Consider the following 18,077-nt stretch of genomic DNA (forward strand, 5'->3'; position numbering starts at 1 on the left):
TCTTGATCCCACTACCCCGCGACATGTGAGCGATAGGACGACTCCAGGGTTCTTGAAACATGTCCCTCTCACGGACGGAGTGCAGCTGTCTTCCCCCTCCAGCGAGCATGTATTGCTACCTGGATGGATCCGTTGCGGACTGGTCTTGCATCTGGCATTTCAACCCTAATCTGGGACAATGCCTAAATTCTCTCACGATGGTGCGCTTGACACTAACCCAACCTTTGTCACCGTCTGTTTCAAAGCTCCGCGGTGGCTGTCCGCAGTCCCGTGTCGTCTTGCCTCCTGTCAGGGGAGCACCGATCTCACAGACTTGGTGCATGGCAGCACATGCGCAAAGCAGAAACATGTTTTCTTTGTCCGAATACCTACCTATGTATGCATGCATGTCTTAGGTGGAAGTTGATGTGGAAGTTGATATTCCCCAGTAAAGCCGGCAGCTTCTCCAGGGTAAGGGGCTATGTACGGCTGTGCTCTTCTACATGTCGCAATTTTGCAACCATAGACTTTGGGAACATTGAGAAGTCACGAAAGTAACCGCATGGGAAGTTTTCCATGCGCGAGCTTCGAGCTTGAAACAGCTACTTATTGCTTCACGATTGCAGTCATATGCCCAGTGGTTGACATCTTGAGGGAGTGATTTTCCACTCGGCAGGTGCCCAGCCATCATGTGCACCAGATGCAAGCGCATCATGAGATCATCACCAAGGCTACCTGAACGAAAGACTGCAACGCCCTTTGGCCCTGACTATCATTGAGTGCCCCGGATTTAATGCGACTGGCTGCTTGTAGTTGCAGTAAGCAGGGAGCCAGCTGTGGTTGGAGTTGTCCCATTCAACAGATGTTCCGCATATACAAAGATCTTGACATCAAATGTTATTTATCGACGAATTTCACACAACCGGGGCCACGTAGTGCCGTCTTGGCGAGTATCTGCCTTTCCTCTCTCTTCTCCCTTTCTCGATCTTTTTGGTTCCTCTCCTCATCCTCCCTTGGTGACTCGTATAAGCTACAGTGATAAGCCCTGTGGTCCTGCTTCCAACACCATCTCACCAACCCCAGGTACGGCTTACACGTATGTCATCCATACGTAAACTGCGTTGCGGACAGCAACTATCGTGACCACGAGCATAAACATCAGATGGAAGAGCCAGACAAGGCCTGAATTATTCTATAGGTAAGTAGATATTATTCATGAGGGCGGTGCACTGCCTTCATGTTCCAGCCGTGTTCCCCAGAACCGACACAGGTCCTATTCTGTAGCCGCGCGTACTGAGAGGCGGACAAGCAGCCGATCTCGGCTGATGAGCAATAACCGACCAAGCTTGTCATAAATCTCTTGAGAAACTCTTGTTCATAATACGCACATGGCTTCTGAGGCCATATTGTACCTTCTCAACCGCTCCGGGAGTCCTGCTTTTGTCTGATACGAAGTTCTAGATGTTTAAAGCGTGCACTTTATAACCACCGGATGTTCCCAGTCTCTCCTGCAATAAAACGATCTGGCATCTTGGGAACAGCACGCGGCTGACACTTCGGCCGTCTTATCAGAGAAGGATTTGACTCACTCTGCATCTGTAGACACGCCACATGCAGTTGTTCTCATTCGGCAGATGCCAACTGTTCTGCAAGCAGGAAGCGCATAAAAGTCCATCAAAGTTGTCCCGGGCTGGATCGGCAACACGGTGCAGAAGAACTACTACTTAGCAATCGAGATGATGCTAACTTGACAAGGCTAGGCCCACCTCAGCCTTTTCCTCTTAGCCTGCGCCTGTGCTTCTGCCGCCTTTCGTCGTGAATCGACGACGCCCGGGAGCTACAGGCACAACTTCCAGCGCCAACAGGGGGCCCTGCCACGGCTACATGTACGGTGCCTGTGTTAAGTGCTCGCTGGATTACGGCATCCCAGAGCGCTCTGCCTGCCCAGCCCGCCCCTCACCGACTGCCTAATGGGCCTACTGCCGCAGTCACTCATTCACCACGGCCGGCCTTGCATCAAGTGCGGGACAGTGGGAGGAGCTGCACCACCACGCCTATTACGCAAAGGCCCACTTGCTTTCCACTTGCTCAACCTGACGTTTGTCAACAGCAACTCTTTTTTTTCTCTCTCCCAACATCCGCCTTCTCTCCACCTCTCCCCCTCGTTCCTTCACGACCGAGATATCCTGCAGATCGCATCCGACGCCCTGATCTGTATCCCTGCGTTTTGCTGGTTTCTGCGATTCCCCTCCCCGCTGCCCGCCTGGCCCTTGGAACCGCTGTTCGAGGACGACTGCACTCGTCCCACGACTCGATTTCAGCTCACGCAGCAGCACCTTCCATCCTCTCTCGCCACGCCCTCTCCAGCGATCGACCCTCGTCTACTCGACTCTGAACTCGGCGTTCCGACTTGCCGAAGCTTGCAGATCAGCCTCGTTTGCGACGAGACACCAACAGTAGCGAGCCCTGGTCGTGCAAAGAACCCTGCTGCGAAGCATACATTGACATCTCGGCCACCTGATTTCCCCCCCGCGGTTCGACTCTAGCTCAGCCACCACTGTGCCCACGACAGTCAACCGTGTACACGGACTCTGCTGTGAAAACTGCTGGGAGATACAACGACTGCACAAGTCGCGCTGTCGCGCCAGCGGATAGCCAGATTGAAGTGGAGGGGGAGTTGATCTTCGTTTCTGCGGCTCTGCCGCTCTTCTTTCATCATGGGGAAGATTACAAAGACGATGCAGCCTAAGCATCGAGAGACTTTGGTAAGTCACATTGTGCTGTGATGGAGACTTAAAACAAGCCATGGGCCCCCTTCCATCCCCCTTGCGTCTTGTTGTAGATCAATGAGGCTGACCTTTTTTTTTTTTTTTTTGGCTTGATAGTCCTCCTGGCTCAAGCAATATGTCGAATCTGCATCAACAGCCCCGCTGCCCCTCCTCCCACAGCAGCTTGCTGATTTTCCAACGAGATGGCCCTTCGGACGCGGCGACCTTTATCACTGGATCCCGTTGTTGAACCGATTTGATAGCGTGTTGGAGCAGTTTTGCAAAGTCTACAAATTGAATGAAGGCCCCCAACAGCGTGATTTTGGATGCGATGTGTTGCTCAACCATGGAAAGGACTCGGCCTTCGAGGGCGAGAAGCAGTGGCAGATGGACGAACTCACGCAGCTGGGCTTTCCCTCCGACGGTGACAGAGTCCTGATCGAAGCTGTTCTCAAGTTTACTCGCATGCTGTTGGAGCATTGTGGAAACCGCAGCATCTACGCCAGCAGTTCTCACCTGAACGATCTCCTCAATTGCATACCTCCGTCCATCCTCATCGCCACGCTCGAGGTGGGGTCAGAGCTGGCACAGCGATATCAGGCGTCCGTCAAGCGGATAGGGAGCGCCTCCCGACACATCAGTGCTGCGCTGCTCGCCAACCATTATAACATAGACCTGGACCGCGTCCAGCAGATTGCCTTGCCGTTTGTCAAGACGCCCATCTTCAACGTTGCGGATTCCGCCCCGACTAGCACGCACACTTCCGCGTCCAAGGGAAAGGAAAAGGCAGGATCGGGGGTCGGCAGCAGGAATGTGGCCACTATGCACGCCAACGATCTGGTCGCCATTGCCGCGTCTGATGATAGCCGATGGAGCACTTGGGGCGATGTCAAGGTCTCTTACTATCCGCAAGAAACCGTCTCATCCCAACACGACGCTCCAGCAGAGGCGGGGCGCTCGAATTTACCCTCGACTCCCACTCCGCTACGTCGAAGCTCGACGATGAACCCTCAGCATACACCGAGAGCTCGAAACGTTGCCAGTGACGACTCGGCCCCCCTTGTGCAGCGAACCTCGACCTCTGTGGATGAACATTCCTCGTCTGGCCAAAAGACGTTTGAGTTGCCTCAATCTGTCGTTGCCTCTCGCCCCATCTACGAGCTCGTCAAGCGATGCCCTGATGATATGCCTCCGGCGGCCAAGTATGAGGCATTCCACCGTTTGAGAGTAGCCAAGGCCCTCATCAGCTCCCAGGAATCGCGGCAACAGATTTTGGCAACTCGTCTTCTGGCGGTGACGAACTTGGCATACATTCATTCCGAGTCCAACTTCGTCGAGAAAGTCCTCCGCCAGGACATTGACGAAACCCGTCGGTTTCAGCTTGTCTATCAGCTGGCCGAGCTGATCCATCCATCGGCCGATGGCACGATAGAGATCCCCCTGAGACTGCAGACCATTGCCCTTGCGCTTCTCGAAGCGGTATCGAGCTTTCATGCGAGATGTCAAGACGTCTTGTCCGCCCTGAATGCGAATGTCAACCACGGGATACTTCTCTATGTGATCAGAAAGGCGGTGGCTGGCATGACCGAAACCCACGCCGGAGACGATGGCGATAAGGCGAACGAGATTGATGAGTGGCGGAACAATCTGTTCTCTCTTACGCTACACTTGTCGATGGCTACTCGCGTCGGCAGTGAAATGGTCTCTGCTGGTTTGATGGATATCCTGGTCGAGATTCTCAACATCCGGTCCGTTATTGCACAGCGCCACCACTCAATGGTTCTCGCCTTTCTAGATGGCTTGGTCTGGACCTATCCAAATGCGTTCACTGCCTTCTTCAATGCGAATGGACTGGATGCTGTGGCCAAGCTGATCGTGGACACGATTGGTGAAGCGCGCAGCTTGCTTCAGGCCGGCAAGGGCATCAAACCGGATCAGCAATCGAGTGCTGTTGACTATGAGATTCCTTATTACCAGCAGCAAACTCTCAAATGGATCCTCAAATTTGTCCATCACATCATGTCCAATTCGTATAGCTATAGCGGCAATACGGACCGGCTGCTGCGAAATCTTGCTGAGAAGTCTGACTTGCTGGCCAATCTAAGGGACATCATCAACGACAAGAAGAGCTTTGGTTCCGTCGTCTGGACAAACTCGGTTACCATCCTGAGCGATTTCATTAACAATGACCCGACTAGCTTTGCTGCCATTTCCGAGTCGGGTATGATCAGGACGTACCTCGAGGCTATCACTGGAAGACCTATTCCTGATGATCACACCACCCGTCCAAGATACCGGGAATCGGAAGGCGATGAGCCTGGGACTGTGGACGTTTCTGCGATTACATCGATCACCGACCTCGACAGCCGACCTCACCCTCCCACGGAGGACTCCATCAGACAGTCGCTTGGCCGGCCAGTGGCAACGGGCATCCTGGCGTCTTCCGATGCTATCAATGTCGTCCCTCAAGTTCTCAACTCCATCTCTCTCAACAATGCAGGCATGCAACTGGTCGTTGCTTCTCGAGCGTTCGAAAGCTTCCTGGAAGTCTTTGAAAGCCCCGCGCACGTGAAATGCATGGAGGTAGATACGGAGCTTGCCAGTAACGTTGGTGCCAGCTTTGACGAACTTGCGCGGCATCACCCGCCTCTCAGAAAGTCAATATCCAACGCGGTCATTGACATGGTCGCGCGAGTACGCATGCTGGGCATCGAGAAGGCCCGAGTGGCAGGCTGGGGAGTCAAGTTGCTCCCCATTGGCAGCCTTCAAGCTGCGGCTGAATCAACTGCAGTAGCCGGGGCATCTAAGCCGCCGCAAGAAGCCGACATGGACATGTCTGATGCTGCCGCGCCCCAAGCTTTGGAAGCAGACAAGCGGACCGATACCGAACGCGAGTCGCCCTATGAATCGTTTACGCCATACATTTATGCTCTGTCGAACTTCTTGACCACCTACTTGTCTAACGGTGTGCTGAAGAACAACTTCGTCGAAAGGGGTGGCATTGAGCTGCTTCTCGATATGTGCCAGTCCCCAAGCCTGACTGCTGGGTATGGCGATTCGATGGCATCTCGAGTCCTGAATCAAGTCGTTTCCCAGTTGATTGAGCATGGTGCTGCTCAAGGCTTAACTTCATTGCTCAACCGGGCTCAGCGTGCCATTGACGTGTTGGAGCCACTGTCAACGAAGACCGAGGCCGTCCCTCCCTATTTTGCCCCCTTTCTGACTGACCTGGGCGTTGAATACAGCAGTTCCGAAGCAGCTGAAATACTCGCGACGGGAACTAATATCGTCAAAGCCTTACTCAACGCGCAGACGTACATGAAGATCATCTCCGATTGTTTCGCGTCATCCAGAGGCAACACGGTGCAGTTTTACCCTGTCAATGTCTATGACTACTATATCAAGCTGGTGAAGTCCATTGGGCCTCTGCTACGTGGAGTCTTGGCGGAAGAAGCAGGCGAGCTTACCGCTATACCCCAGCACTGGTCCCTACGACGTCACTCGCCACCGACGGTGGGCGGCAGCAGAGGCATGGGTGCAGATGCGGAAGCCGATGATGGCTCCCTAACAGATGTTCTCGGCGGCACGGATAGCTGGAGGCCCAACGAGGGTGCCGATACGTCCTTGACATCTCGATTGACTGAACAGGAACAAGCTAGTCCTCGGTTCCAAAACTACGAAACCCTTCGAGTCTTGCTGCACCCGATGATTCCTACTTCCTTCCCCCTTTTCCAGACCATAGGCAAGGCTTTGCTACCTAGAAGGGAGTCCAATCACGGTGACCCATACCACCGGCCACGCCATCTACAGATTGCGAGAGCGCTTGCCGATACAGTTCTCGACCATCTTAGGCCATCCGTGGCGACACCGGAGCCAACGTCAAAGGACTTCCACTACTGGATCATCATGCTGCACACTATCCACGAAATGGTGATTGAACATCGTGAGTCTCCATTCCTTGTCTAAATCTCGGTCCTAGTTCCTAGCATGCTAACATCTCATCAGCGGCTTCATCTCGTCCCACTGACCGCGCAAATGTGCAAATCATCATGCCGGTTCTTCTTGCATTCAAAGAGCGTAATGGCATCGTCGTGCTCAACGACATGCTGCGAGTTTTCGCTGATGCAGTCAAGAGTTCTAGCGCCGCTACTGCCGACGATTCTTCAAAGGTCAAAGTCGCTGCTTTTGGCCTGAAGAAGATACTGGACCTGTACTTCATCCTGGTCAACGGGAAGCATATCGGCGACACGCACACTTACTACAACCTTCAGCGACAAACGGACCGCTCCCAGTTCGTTCAGAATATCCACAGCCAAATCACTGTCGAGTTTCGGGCCCTCATACTGCCCGTTATAATGGAACTTTGGGACTCCGAGTTCGTTGAGCGAGTACCAGATCAGACAGTGAAACGACTCGTGGACATTCTTAAAATAGTCGCATTGGGTGAAAGCGAACTGCAGTCAATGCCAAAGGACAAGGTGTGTATTTTCTCCCCACGCCCTTCCTGTTATCTAAGAGGGCTTGAACCGACTGCTAATTGCTATTCTAGATTCCTTTCGTGCTTCTGAAGTATACGGAAGTGCGATTCAACTGGCGGGCTGTCAGGTCCCTTGTTCGTCAACTTGCTGACGATTTCGATGAGAGTCTGGCGCAGGAGGCTGCCTATCGTACATTTGGCAACCCCAATACTGCGTCAGCATATTGCAGCGCCCACGAGGCTGAGATAGCAGGCGCTCGAAACCCTGTCCCTCCTGAGGACGCACCTGATGCCTCTTCTCTAGCTGAAGGGCCGACACCAACATCGACAAGCCGTGACGCCAGTGGTTCTCGTGCTCCTGACCCGGAGGCCATGTCTCTGGACACCACTCCTGATGTCTCCGCCGAAAACCTGGATGACTTGATCTCCCAACTTCCCGAGAGCAACGATTTGGCGAACGAAAGTGGCGGGGATACGGGGTCAAAGGCTGCCGAACCGACTCCGGCTAGCGGAGAAGCAAACTCTACTGCGGAATATACAGCGGATAGCTTCAATGCTCTCAAGCAAGGCCTTGACGACCATCGATCAAAGCTACGAGAAAACTTAATCGATCAGTGCCTTGACGTAATTCGTGCCCACCCAGACACCGCTATTGAGGTTTCCGAGCTCATCACCACCGTCGTTCTCCGACATCAAAATGCTGATGCACACGAAGAAGTTGGATCGACGCTCACATCAGCCTTGACATCCCTTGCTTTGGATGAAGACGAGAGAAAGCGCAATGGGAAGTGTATCGCTGCATATGCTCATCTTCTGGCTCTTCTGCTTCAGGACGAGATGTTCTTCAGTCGAAACATGGACACCTTGCGTGACAAGATTGGCGAATATTTGGCGCTTCTCAAGGTCGCCCCGTCTACACCCAGCGAAGAGCTGCCGCCTTGGATCCCTTACGTCCTATTAGTGTTGGAGACCCTGTTGAGCCATGATGAAAAGCCAGTTGCGGTTCAGTGGAGGGCACCCAAATCCTTGGATGAGCCCGTTGCAGAGCCCGTGATCCAGCTAAGAACGCCTTTACTGGATGACGAGCAGCGGTCTGATGTTCTGGAGTCGCTTTTGGATCTACTTCCACGCATCGGAAAGGAAGAGATGCTGGCTACCGCTATTCTACGAGTCCTCATCATCCTGACCCGCAAGCGTTCGTTGGCGAAGCAAGTTGGCGAGAAGAAGAACCTGCAGAGGCTTTTCCTCATGGCTAAACAAATGTCAGGCTCAGGTGCTGAGCGACTCAGGCAGATCAGGCTGACGGCCCACCTCATCACCATCCTTCGTCACATTGTCGAGGATGAAGACGTTATCAAGCAAGTCATGAGAGCGGAGATCAAGTCAGATCTTCCGAATCTCCAACGTACCCAGCGCGGCCATTTGGATGTGCCCACCTATCTCCGAGCAATGGCGCCCATTGCTCTTCGTGCACCCGACCTCTTCGTTGAGGTAACTAATGAGCTGCTTCGCTTTTCACGCTGGAATGCTCCCACTGCCGAAGGCGCTAGGCCCCAAACCCTGGTCTGGAAAGAACAAGACAGCAGCAGCACGAATGCTGCTCAGCCAGACTCGGAAAACGTCCAGAGCGAAGAAGTCAAGCCATCAACTGAATCGGGAGACAAGGAGATGTCCGATGCGCTTAAGCCGCACCATGACAGCAAGCGCCCAGTGGTGGAAAATCCAGACGGAGTCATACACTTCCTTCTCTGCGAGCTGATCAACTACCGAGAGGTCGAAGACAAAGAGGTACCACCGCCTAGCAGGGATGCGAAAACTGAGGGCGAATCGACAGCTTCTGCCGAGGTCCAGGACAGTGCTTCTGCTGAAGGCGTAGCTGGCGATGGAAGGGACAAGAAGCCATCAAAGCCTATCTTCAAATCAGAAGAGCATCCGATCTTCGTCTATCGATGCTTTTTGCTCAGCTGCTTGGCCGAGCTCCTCCAGAGCTATACAAGGACGAAGATGGAATTCATCAACTTCAAACGAAGCGCCCCGCCTTTGTCTACCAACACCCCTGTCAAACCTAGGTCGAGTATTCTCAACTACTTGATATACGACCTCTTGTGCCAGAGTAGCCTGAGCGGTACGTCGGACAACATAGCAGCAAAAAAGAAGGCCGCGACGTCAGCGCAGACGCAGAAAGTTTTGGTCGCTTTGGTCTCAAAAACCAACGAGAAAGTGTTTGATCGCAAGCAAGAAAAGTACGCCTATGACGATGAGCCAGACTTGCTCTTTGTCCGCAAATTTGTTCTCGACACTATCTTGAAAGCATACGAGAAGGCACCACTTACCGATGAGCCATTGGAGGTTCGATATGCAAGGATGCAGTGCCTGGCGGAGTTGATGAACAACATGATCGGTGAAAAGGACAAGGAGCAGACCTCCGGGTCTCGCAATGTCGACAGTGTCCAAACTAGATCACAAGCGCAGCTTCGACGACTCATGTACGAGAAGGGCTACCTAGACAAGTTGACGTCGTCCATTGCCGAGATCAACCTCAATTTCCCGGGAGTGAAACGGGCGATTAAGTATATCCTGCGTGTGCTGCGAGTCTTGACCGATACCGCCAAAGAACTGAGCCATTCGAACATCTTGGTATCCGATTCACAGGTTGACCAGAGTGATGAGGAATTTGCGTCTACTTCATCTTTGTCGGACCTAGATGAAGGCCGGGAGGAAACCCCTGACCTCTATCGAAACTCTGCTCTTGGCATGCTTGAGCCTCGTGGAGAAGATGACGAGTCTGAGTCCGAGGAAGCAGATGACGATGACGAGGACATGTATGGAGACGAATATGACGACGATGAGATGGACTACGGCGATGAAGAGATATCGGATGATGAGGACGACATCAGCGACGAAGACGAGGAGCTTAGTCAGATGGGAGAAATTGAAGGCCTCCACGGCGACCCTGGAGTGGTCGAAGTCATCATGGACGACGAAGATGATGACGACGATGACGAAGACGACGAAGACGACGACGAAGTCGACTCTGCCGATATGGAGGACCTCGAAGACCGGGTTGAAATCGTCGATGAAGACGGAAACCCTCTCGAAGATGACGGGGAATCAGGGTGGGAGAGCGAGACCAGCGCCGAAGAGGATGAAGAGCCAGAGGTCGATGACATCGACTACGAGGGTGAGGTCCAAGACGAGGACGAGGCTCACTTACACGGAATGGGCCCTGGTGACCTCCTGGATAACATGGCAAGAGCCATCATGGGCGGCGATGAAGATGGATATGAGCCCGAATTGATGGAAGCATTGGATGAGCATTACATGGACGATGGTCACGATGATGGGGGTGAGTATAGTGATCCTGTTCCTCTCTTGCCTCTTTGCCTTGCCCTCCTTTCTTCTGTGGCTAGGGTGTACTGACTCTTTTAAACAGATGAGGATGATGAAGAGGATATGGAAGACGAGGAGTACATCTATGACGATGACTATCCACGTAAGTGGCCCCTTATCAAGGATTTCTCAACGATGTCATCTAATGTGCTTTCTTTCTCAAACAGTAAACGACCCGTTACCGCCCATGCCAGCTCTTGGTTGGGATGGGTTCACGCCCGAAGTCGATGAAAGACATCGTCAAGTCTTCCTCCTCGATAACAACAGACGACCAGTCCTCGCGCGAATGGACAACCGCAACCCCTTCCCTCCGCGATTTATTCCTGGGTCAAATCGGGATCTGAGTGGTAAGTTGGGAGAATCCGGGCATGCCTTCTCAGTGGTTCACACGCTAACAAACTTTCTCCTCAAAGATTTCCGCAGCTACTTCTCCCGTAGCCATCGCAATAATGGCCAACAGCCAAACGCAGATGACGGGATGAACCCATTACTTCGTCGCAGCGATCAAGCCCAAGAGAACCAGCCTCGGCCTGGCCATCCGCACTCGATTGGCCTCCGCTTCCCAGAAGGCTTCTTGGGCCCAGGCAGACATCTGATGGAGGGCCCCATGGGCTTTCTGGGAGAGCTTATGGAGTTTTTGCCCATAATGGGTCGCGGAAACCAGCATGCTTTCCACGTCCATATCAATGGCCCTGGGGGCACGCGAAGCACAGACCTTGGACCTATCCGTGGTCTGAGAAGTGAACAGCGCCGAGATGCTGCATCTCAGGAGCCGCACCAAGCAGTTGCTTTCACCCCTGAGACAACTATGGACCGCTACCAGGAGGAAGCCAGGATGATTTTCGGAAACCCCGTTGCGGAAGCTGCCAGACTCGGGAATACTATCATTGCGCAGCTCACCCCTGCTGCAATAGAGCTCGAGAGGAAACTGAAGGCGGAGGAAGAGGAGAATCAGAAGCGCCTTGAAGAAGCTCGAAAGAAGCAAGAAGAAGAAGAGCGCGTGGCTCGAGAAGCTAAAGAAGCCGAAGAAAAGGCCGAGAGAGAGAGGAAAGAGGCCGAGGAACGCGAAGCTGCTGCACGACTTGCAGCGGAAGCTGCCGAAGCCGCCGCCCTCGCTGCCAGTCAAAACACCGAACCACCCCCCGGCGATGGGCAAGGTAGTGGAGCCATGGAAGGAGTTGAATCGACCGAGGCTGGTGTCGCCGCGACCAATGATGACCCAGCCAGCACTTCGAGAGCCAACGTGCCAAGAGTGACAACCATCATTCGAGGCGAGGAGGTGGACGTCACCGAGCTAGGTATAGATCCAGACTACCTAGCCGCTCTTCCTGAAGAATTCCGCGAGGAAGTCATCGCCCAGACAGTGAGTGAGAGGCGCCTCCAAGCCCGCGACGAAGCTGCCTCAGGAGAAGCGACAGAAGTGTTTCAGGAATTCCTTGATGCCTTACCAGAGGAGCTACGAATGGAAATCGCACAACAGGAACGGCAAGACCAGCGCCGTCGTCACCGTGAAGACAGTCGCCGCCAGGCCACCGCCGCTGATGGCCAGGACGTCATCCCCGCGGAGATGGATCCCGCTAGCATTCTACTCACATTTCCACCCGAGCTCCGTGAACAAGCTCTCATCGACCAGGGTGAAGACATCATGGGCCAGCTTCCCCCCGATATGGCTGCTCAGGTGCGAGCATTGACTCAACACCGACCACCAGTTGCTCATCAACGAGGAGGCATGCGGCCGATTGTTCTTCCTGGTAGAAGCTCGCTTGGCCCGGCTAGGGTCACAGTGCAAGGCTCTCCGGATGAGCAAGGCGAGAACAAGACACAACGGAAGACGGTTGTGCAGATGCTCGATAAAGCTGGCGTTGCTACCCTGCTGCGTCTGATGTTCATCGCTCAACAGGGCTCTATCCGGAACTACCTCTTCAGCGTATTCGCAGATGTGTGTGAGAACCGGCAGACTCGTCTCGAGGTGATCAGCACTGTCTTGCAGATACTTCAAGATGGTAGCACAGACATGAATGCGGTTGAGCGCAGCTTTGGCCAGCTCTCTCTCAAGGCTAGAAAGCAGAAGGACAAGGAAAAGGACGGTGATCAGAAGAATCCCCAAGGCCTTAAGAGGACTTTGACAACAGTGGGCAGCCTCACAACTTCAGGCCAGACGAATTCCGAGACATCGCCGCTTCTGATCGTACAACAATGCCTGGACCTTCTAGTCGACTTGTGCACCAAGAACCCCCACATTCCTTGGCTATTTTTGACAGAGCATGAATCCGTGGGATCTTCTTCCCTCAAGAGGAGCCTGAGCCGTAGAGGAAAGGGCAAGGACGCAAAGGCGCACAAATACGCGATCAACTCTCTCCTCACCCTCTTGGATCGCGAGCTTGTGACGGAAAGCTCGCTCGTCATGACCCACCTGGCAGACCTACTGAACCGGGTTACTCTCCCTCTTCAGAACTTGGAACGTCGACGCAAGGAGACACAGGATGAAGACGCATCAGATTCAAAGGGCACAGGCGCGGAGACACAAGCTCCTGCCACAGATGCACATGAGACAGAGGGGCGAGATAACACCGACCAGACGGTCGACGGCTCCTCGGCATCTGCGCCGGCGACTTCTTCCGAACAGAAGGCTGCCGGAACAGAGGACCCAGGGGAGCAATCGAAGAGTGCACCGCAGAAACGCGCCCGCCAGCTGCAGCCTCCGGTGATCCCGCCCCAGAACCTTACCCTTGTGGTCAGAGTATTTGTGGCTAGGGAATGTAGCTCGAAGACATTTCAAAATACCATCTCTACCATCAAAAATCTGTCAGCTATTCCCGGGGCAAAGAAAATTTTCGGACAGGAGTTGGTCAGCCAAGCTCGCCTCTTGAGCAGCAATATCGTAAACGACCTCGACGATTTGCTCCCGCACATTGAGGCGGCCACCTCCGGTACTGAAATCCAAGGTGTTGCCCTCGCCAAGTTCTCGCCTGGAGCGTCGGAGCAGAACAAGCTGCTCCGAGTTCTCACTGCGCTTGACCACCTGTTTGATGGAAAGAAGAAGAGTGACGACGCGGATGATGGTTCCAGCGAGAAGAACGAGAAGCAAGATCTTGTTACCTCGCTCTATCACAATTCGACGTTTGCTACCATGTGGGAGAAGTTGAGTGCCTGCCTGAGCGCTATTCGCCAACGGGAAAACATGCTCAATGTCGCGACTATCCTACTTCCGTTGATTGAGTCCCTCATGGTTGTCTGCAAAAACACGACGACGAATGACGACCTCTCGTCGAGCCTGGTCGGGAAGGACATGCTATCCAGTCCGCAGCCGGAATCTCGCACGGCCAACCTCTTCTTCACCTTTACCGAAGATCACCGACGCATCCTGAACGAACTCGTGCGGCACAACCCCAAACTCATGTCTGGCACCTTTGCCTTGCTCGTTAAGAATCCCAAGGTTTTGGAGTTTGACAACAAGCGCAACTATTTCAACAGGAGCGTTCACTCTCGGAGTGGCCAGAATCAGAGCCGCCCGTCATATCCGCCGCTGCAGATTAGCGTTCGCCGAGAGCATGTCTTCCACGATTCCTTCAAGTGGCTTTGCTTCAAGTCAGCCGAGGAAATGAAGTACGGAAAACTCAACATTCGGTTCAACGGCGAAGAGGGAGTTGATGCTGGTGGCGTAACTCGCGAGTGGTTCCAGGTTCTCGCCCGACAGATGTTTGACCCCAACTATGCTCTGTTTATCCCAGTTTCGTCGGATCGCACAACTTTCCATCCAAACAAGCTCAGTGGCGTCAATGATGAACATTTGAGGTTCTTCAAGTTCATCGGTCGTATCATCGGCAAGGCGCTGTACGAGGGGCGCCTACTTGATTGTTTCTTCAGCCGCGCTGTCTACAAGCGTATCCTCGGCAAGTCAGTCTCTGTCAAGGATATGGAATCATTTGACCCGGACTACTACAAGTCTCTTTGCTGGATGCTGGAAAACGACATCACCGATATCATCACAGAGACCTTTTCGGTGGAAGACGACGAGTTCGGTGTTACCAAGATCGTGGACCTCATCCCCAATGGCCGAGAGATTGCGGTAACTGAGGAAAACAAGCACGAGTACGTTCGTGTTGTGGTTGAGTACAAACTCCTATCCTCGGTCAAGGACCAAATGGACAACTTTTTGAGTGGTAAGTTGTCTTTTCATGCCAGCTTTCGTTATCTAGAGGATAAGTTATTAATTTCCTCGTTAGGTTTCCACGACATCATTCCCGCGGAGTTAATCTCCATCTTCAACGAGCAGGAGCTGGAGCTCCTGATCTCTGGTCTTCCGGACATAGACATTGACGATTGGAAAGCGAATACCGAGTACCAGAACTACAGTCCTTCCTCTCCACAGATTCAATGGTTCTGGAGAGCAGTCCGGTCATTTGACAAAGAGGAGTTGGCCAAATTGCTGCAATTTGTCACCGGTACCAGCAAGGTCCCTCTCAACGGCTTCAAGGAACTAGAAGGCATGAACGGTGTCAACCGCTTCAACATCCACCGTGACTACGGAAACAAGGATCGCCTTCCGTCTACGCATACCTGCTTCAACCGTATGTTCTTGCTTCCCTTGTCCCCAACAAATATGGTATACTGACGTTTTTCTGCAGAGCTCGATCTTCCCGAGTATGACAGTTACGATATACTGCGCTCGCAAATCCTCAAAGCCATCACGCAGGGTAGCGATTACTTCGGCTTTGCCTAATGGTAATTTGAAGTCGTGTGATTTAGCAAGGATGCAGCTCATGGAATGCATTTCAACTCCAATGGTCGAGAAGTATTCATCTTCTACTTGGCCTTGTATGATTGTGATGAATGGTTCTTTCAGGGTTCCAAGATGCAGATATGGAAGAGCCAAGGGGCAAGAACAGAAATGGGGAAAAGAAAAAAAAAATCAAGAAAAAAAAAAGGAAATACCACATAGGGGAAGGATGAAGGCTCCCTACTCGGGGATCTTGCCTTGCCAAAGAGAAGTGCAGATCTCTCTGGTATTGGCAAGATATCCCGACACGGGATAATGACACGGAAATCAAGGTTGTTTGTTTGGTACCTCACTGGGGTGGTCAAAAATATGTATTATGTATTGCTTGCAAGTAGATTAGGAATTCGCTCGACTTAGAATAGGGCAAATACAGTGGGATTCCCCGCAGATTATAAACCAGCGAGTCTTGAGCTTCTGAGTTCTGCCGTATCTCGTCACTGTGATCGTACCTAGTAATACATGAACGAAGAAACTTCATGAGAGGACTCCGTGCTATGGCATATTGACGCTATCCTTCCTTACATGGTAGATATAAGGAAGCCAGGGAAAGGGCGCCTCGTCTACTGAGTGTAATTTGCCCATATTCCATCTTTTACATTCAACAGTATAGGGTTCGCACGTCAGAGCAATCAATCATCAAACATCAAGAAGTTGGAGAAGCGAGGGGAATATATCATGAATGGCGTCATGAATGCATTTTGAAATCGAAATGCTTCTAATACATTCGTGGCAGGTTGAGCCCCTTATTTAAAAGCCCGAGAGATCCTTCACTCCGATTGCATGCAAATCACAGGACCAAAGGTATGATGGAATTTCCCCTCCCCCCCCCCTTTTTTACTTTCATTATATAAAGAAAACGCCGAACCCTTATTTGTGCATGGAGCTTGCTCGTCGCTTGCGGGCATCGGCCTTGTGGGCCTTGGCCTCGGCGACACGCTTGGCCAGGATCTGGGCGTACTCGTTCTATTTGGATTGCATTAGCATCATGAAAGGCAAATATTGCGTCGTTTCGGGGTTACTCACGGCCTCGTCCTTGACCTTCTCGGCCTGGCGGCGCTTGAGAGCGAGACGGTGGCGCTTGTGCTGCAGACGCTGGGGGGTGACCAGTCTCTGGATCTTGGGAGCCTTGGTGTAAGGCTTCTTGCCCTCGCCCTTGGGCTGGACCTCTCGTCGGATGACGTACTTGCGGACCTATTGCATTTGCCCACGGTGATTAGTTTCCCATTGATCTCTCATACTTGTTTGTTTTAAAAGCTCGGCACCGGACAAACTCTCTGCTCGCCTTTTGACACAAGGCGTGTTCCAAAGAGGCAAGTAGAGGAGTTTGCCCAGGTCTTTCTTCTCACACTCTACCCAGACTGCCATTCCCTCCACCGCAGCTCCGGGTAGGCGATGACCGAGTATGGGTACAGGGTGAAACATACATCGTCATCCTTGGTGAGGTTGAAGAACCTGCGGATCTTGGTGGCTCGCTTGGGGCCGAGGCGCTTGGGCTGGACGACGTCGGTCAGGCCGGGGATCTCGGCCTCGCCCTGCTTGACGATGCTGAGGGCCAGGACGGACAGGTCCATGGCGACGATGCAGCCGCGGACCGACTTTCGCTTGCGCTCGCCGGCGCGTCGGGGGCGGTAGCACGAGTGGCCCTCGGAGAGGAGCAGGCGGACACGGCTGGGGTGCATGACACCCTGCTTCATGGGGAAACCCTGCTTGTCGTTTCCACCGGTGATGCGGAAGATGTAGCCCTTGAACTCGTCGCCGAGGGAGTCGCCGGGGACCTCAGCGCCCATCTGTTTATCACACGTCCGTTAATCTTCGGTTCTCTCCTCATTTTGCAAGACTGGTGGGTGATCGGAAAATTGGAGACGGAAAAGTTTCAATGTATCGAGCGCGTGTTTCTCGTCGATAGCTCGAAAACAATCTATCCTATTCGTTTTTTTCCGTCGAAAGGTAGGGAGAGGATGATTTGGAACGTACCCGCTTCTCCATGAAGACGGCGAGCTTGCGCTCATCCTCAATGTCGATGAGCTTCTGGCTGCCATTGGCAGGGTAGGAGATGTTCAACTGCGAAGAGGAAAAAAGGCCATGTTAGCAAGAAGACAACCACCGATGAAACTTATATCGAAACGAATGCAGATGGAATGATCCGTCCAGCGTGATTGTAGCAATCACTTGCGATGCCATCGTGGAGTAATTCTGCTGCATTCTTTCTCGGGGAATCTGTATGCGTACCTTCATCTTGCCAGTGTTGTGGTGGTGCAAGTTTGGCTTGACCTGGCACGCGTGAAGTCGGCTTTGAGTGTTGAAGGAATTGGGATAGGGCAAAGGGGAGCGGGAAATGGGCGGGCAAAAAAAATCGAGGAAAAAGTTGTGTGCATTCGCCTAGGGCTCCATTTTGGCGTGTGTGCAAAAAAAATAACCTGGCCAATGAGAGGGGCCTGCCGCTAGTTGCGAGATACGTACCGACAGGTGGGGAAATAATGGGCTTGGGTTTGCTGTTTCCAGGCTGTGGCTGGGGCATCTCCAGCCTCACTTCTCATGACCTCTAAATGTGGCGTTGGTCCAGCACGATTTACTGGGAACATGTGGGGGCAGGATCTGATGCTGTGATGAGCTTCATACAACTTACACACCGTCGTCGACTTCATCTTTTAACACTTCCTCTTGACTTTCTTAATTCATTCCA

At 52.9% G+C, this 18,077-nt stretch overlaps 2 protein-coding genes across 2 annotated transcripts; one reads left to right on the forward strand and one right to left on the reverse strand.

Moving 5' to 3' along the window:
- Positions 1–2,656: 2,656 nt before the first annotated feature.
- BBK36DRAFT_1179374 (hypothetical protein) lies at positions 2,657–15,337 on the forward strand (the record flags this gene model as incomplete). The annotated part of the gene is made up of 9 exons (XM_024896171.1): positions 2,657–2,744; positions 2,865–6,690; positions 6,753–7,225; positions 7,297–10,587; positions 10,663–10,717; positions 10,809–10,961; positions 11,028–14,777; positions 14,841–15,185; positions 15,243–15,337. Exons 1-9 carry the CDS (start codon positions 2,697–2,699, stop codon positions 15,335–15,337), a joined length of 12,036 nt encoding a protein of 4,011 aa, XP_024747717.1. The 5' UTR covers positions 2,657–2,696.
- Positions 15,338–16,159: 822 nt separating this feature from the next.
- BBK36DRAFT_1164514 (40s ribosomal protein S6) lies at positions 16,160–17,689 on the reverse strand. The gene is made up of 5 exons (XM_024894653.1): positions 17,624–17,689; positions 17,369–17,455; positions 16,819–17,181; positions 16,418–16,585; positions 16,160–16,357 (listed from the first exon to the last, which is right to left on the reverse strand). The coding sequence occupies exons 1-5, from the start codon at positions 17,627–17,629 to the stop codon at positions 16,262–16,264; spliced, it is 720 nt and encodes a 239-aa protein (XP_024747718.1). The 5' UTR covers positions 17,630–17,689; the 3' UTR covers positions 16,160–16,261.
- Between the last annotated feature and the right edge of the window lie 388 nt (positions 17,690–18,077).

The sequence above is a fragment of the Trichoderma citrinoviride genome, assembly GCF_003025115.1.
Source record: "Trichoderma citrinoviride strain TUCIM 6016 unplaced genomic scaffold BBK36scaffold_11, whole genome shotgun sequence".
NCBI classification, from domain to species: Eukaryota; Fungi; Ascomycota; class Sordariomycetes; order Hypocreales; family Hypocreaceae; genus Trichoderma; species Trichoderma citrinoviride.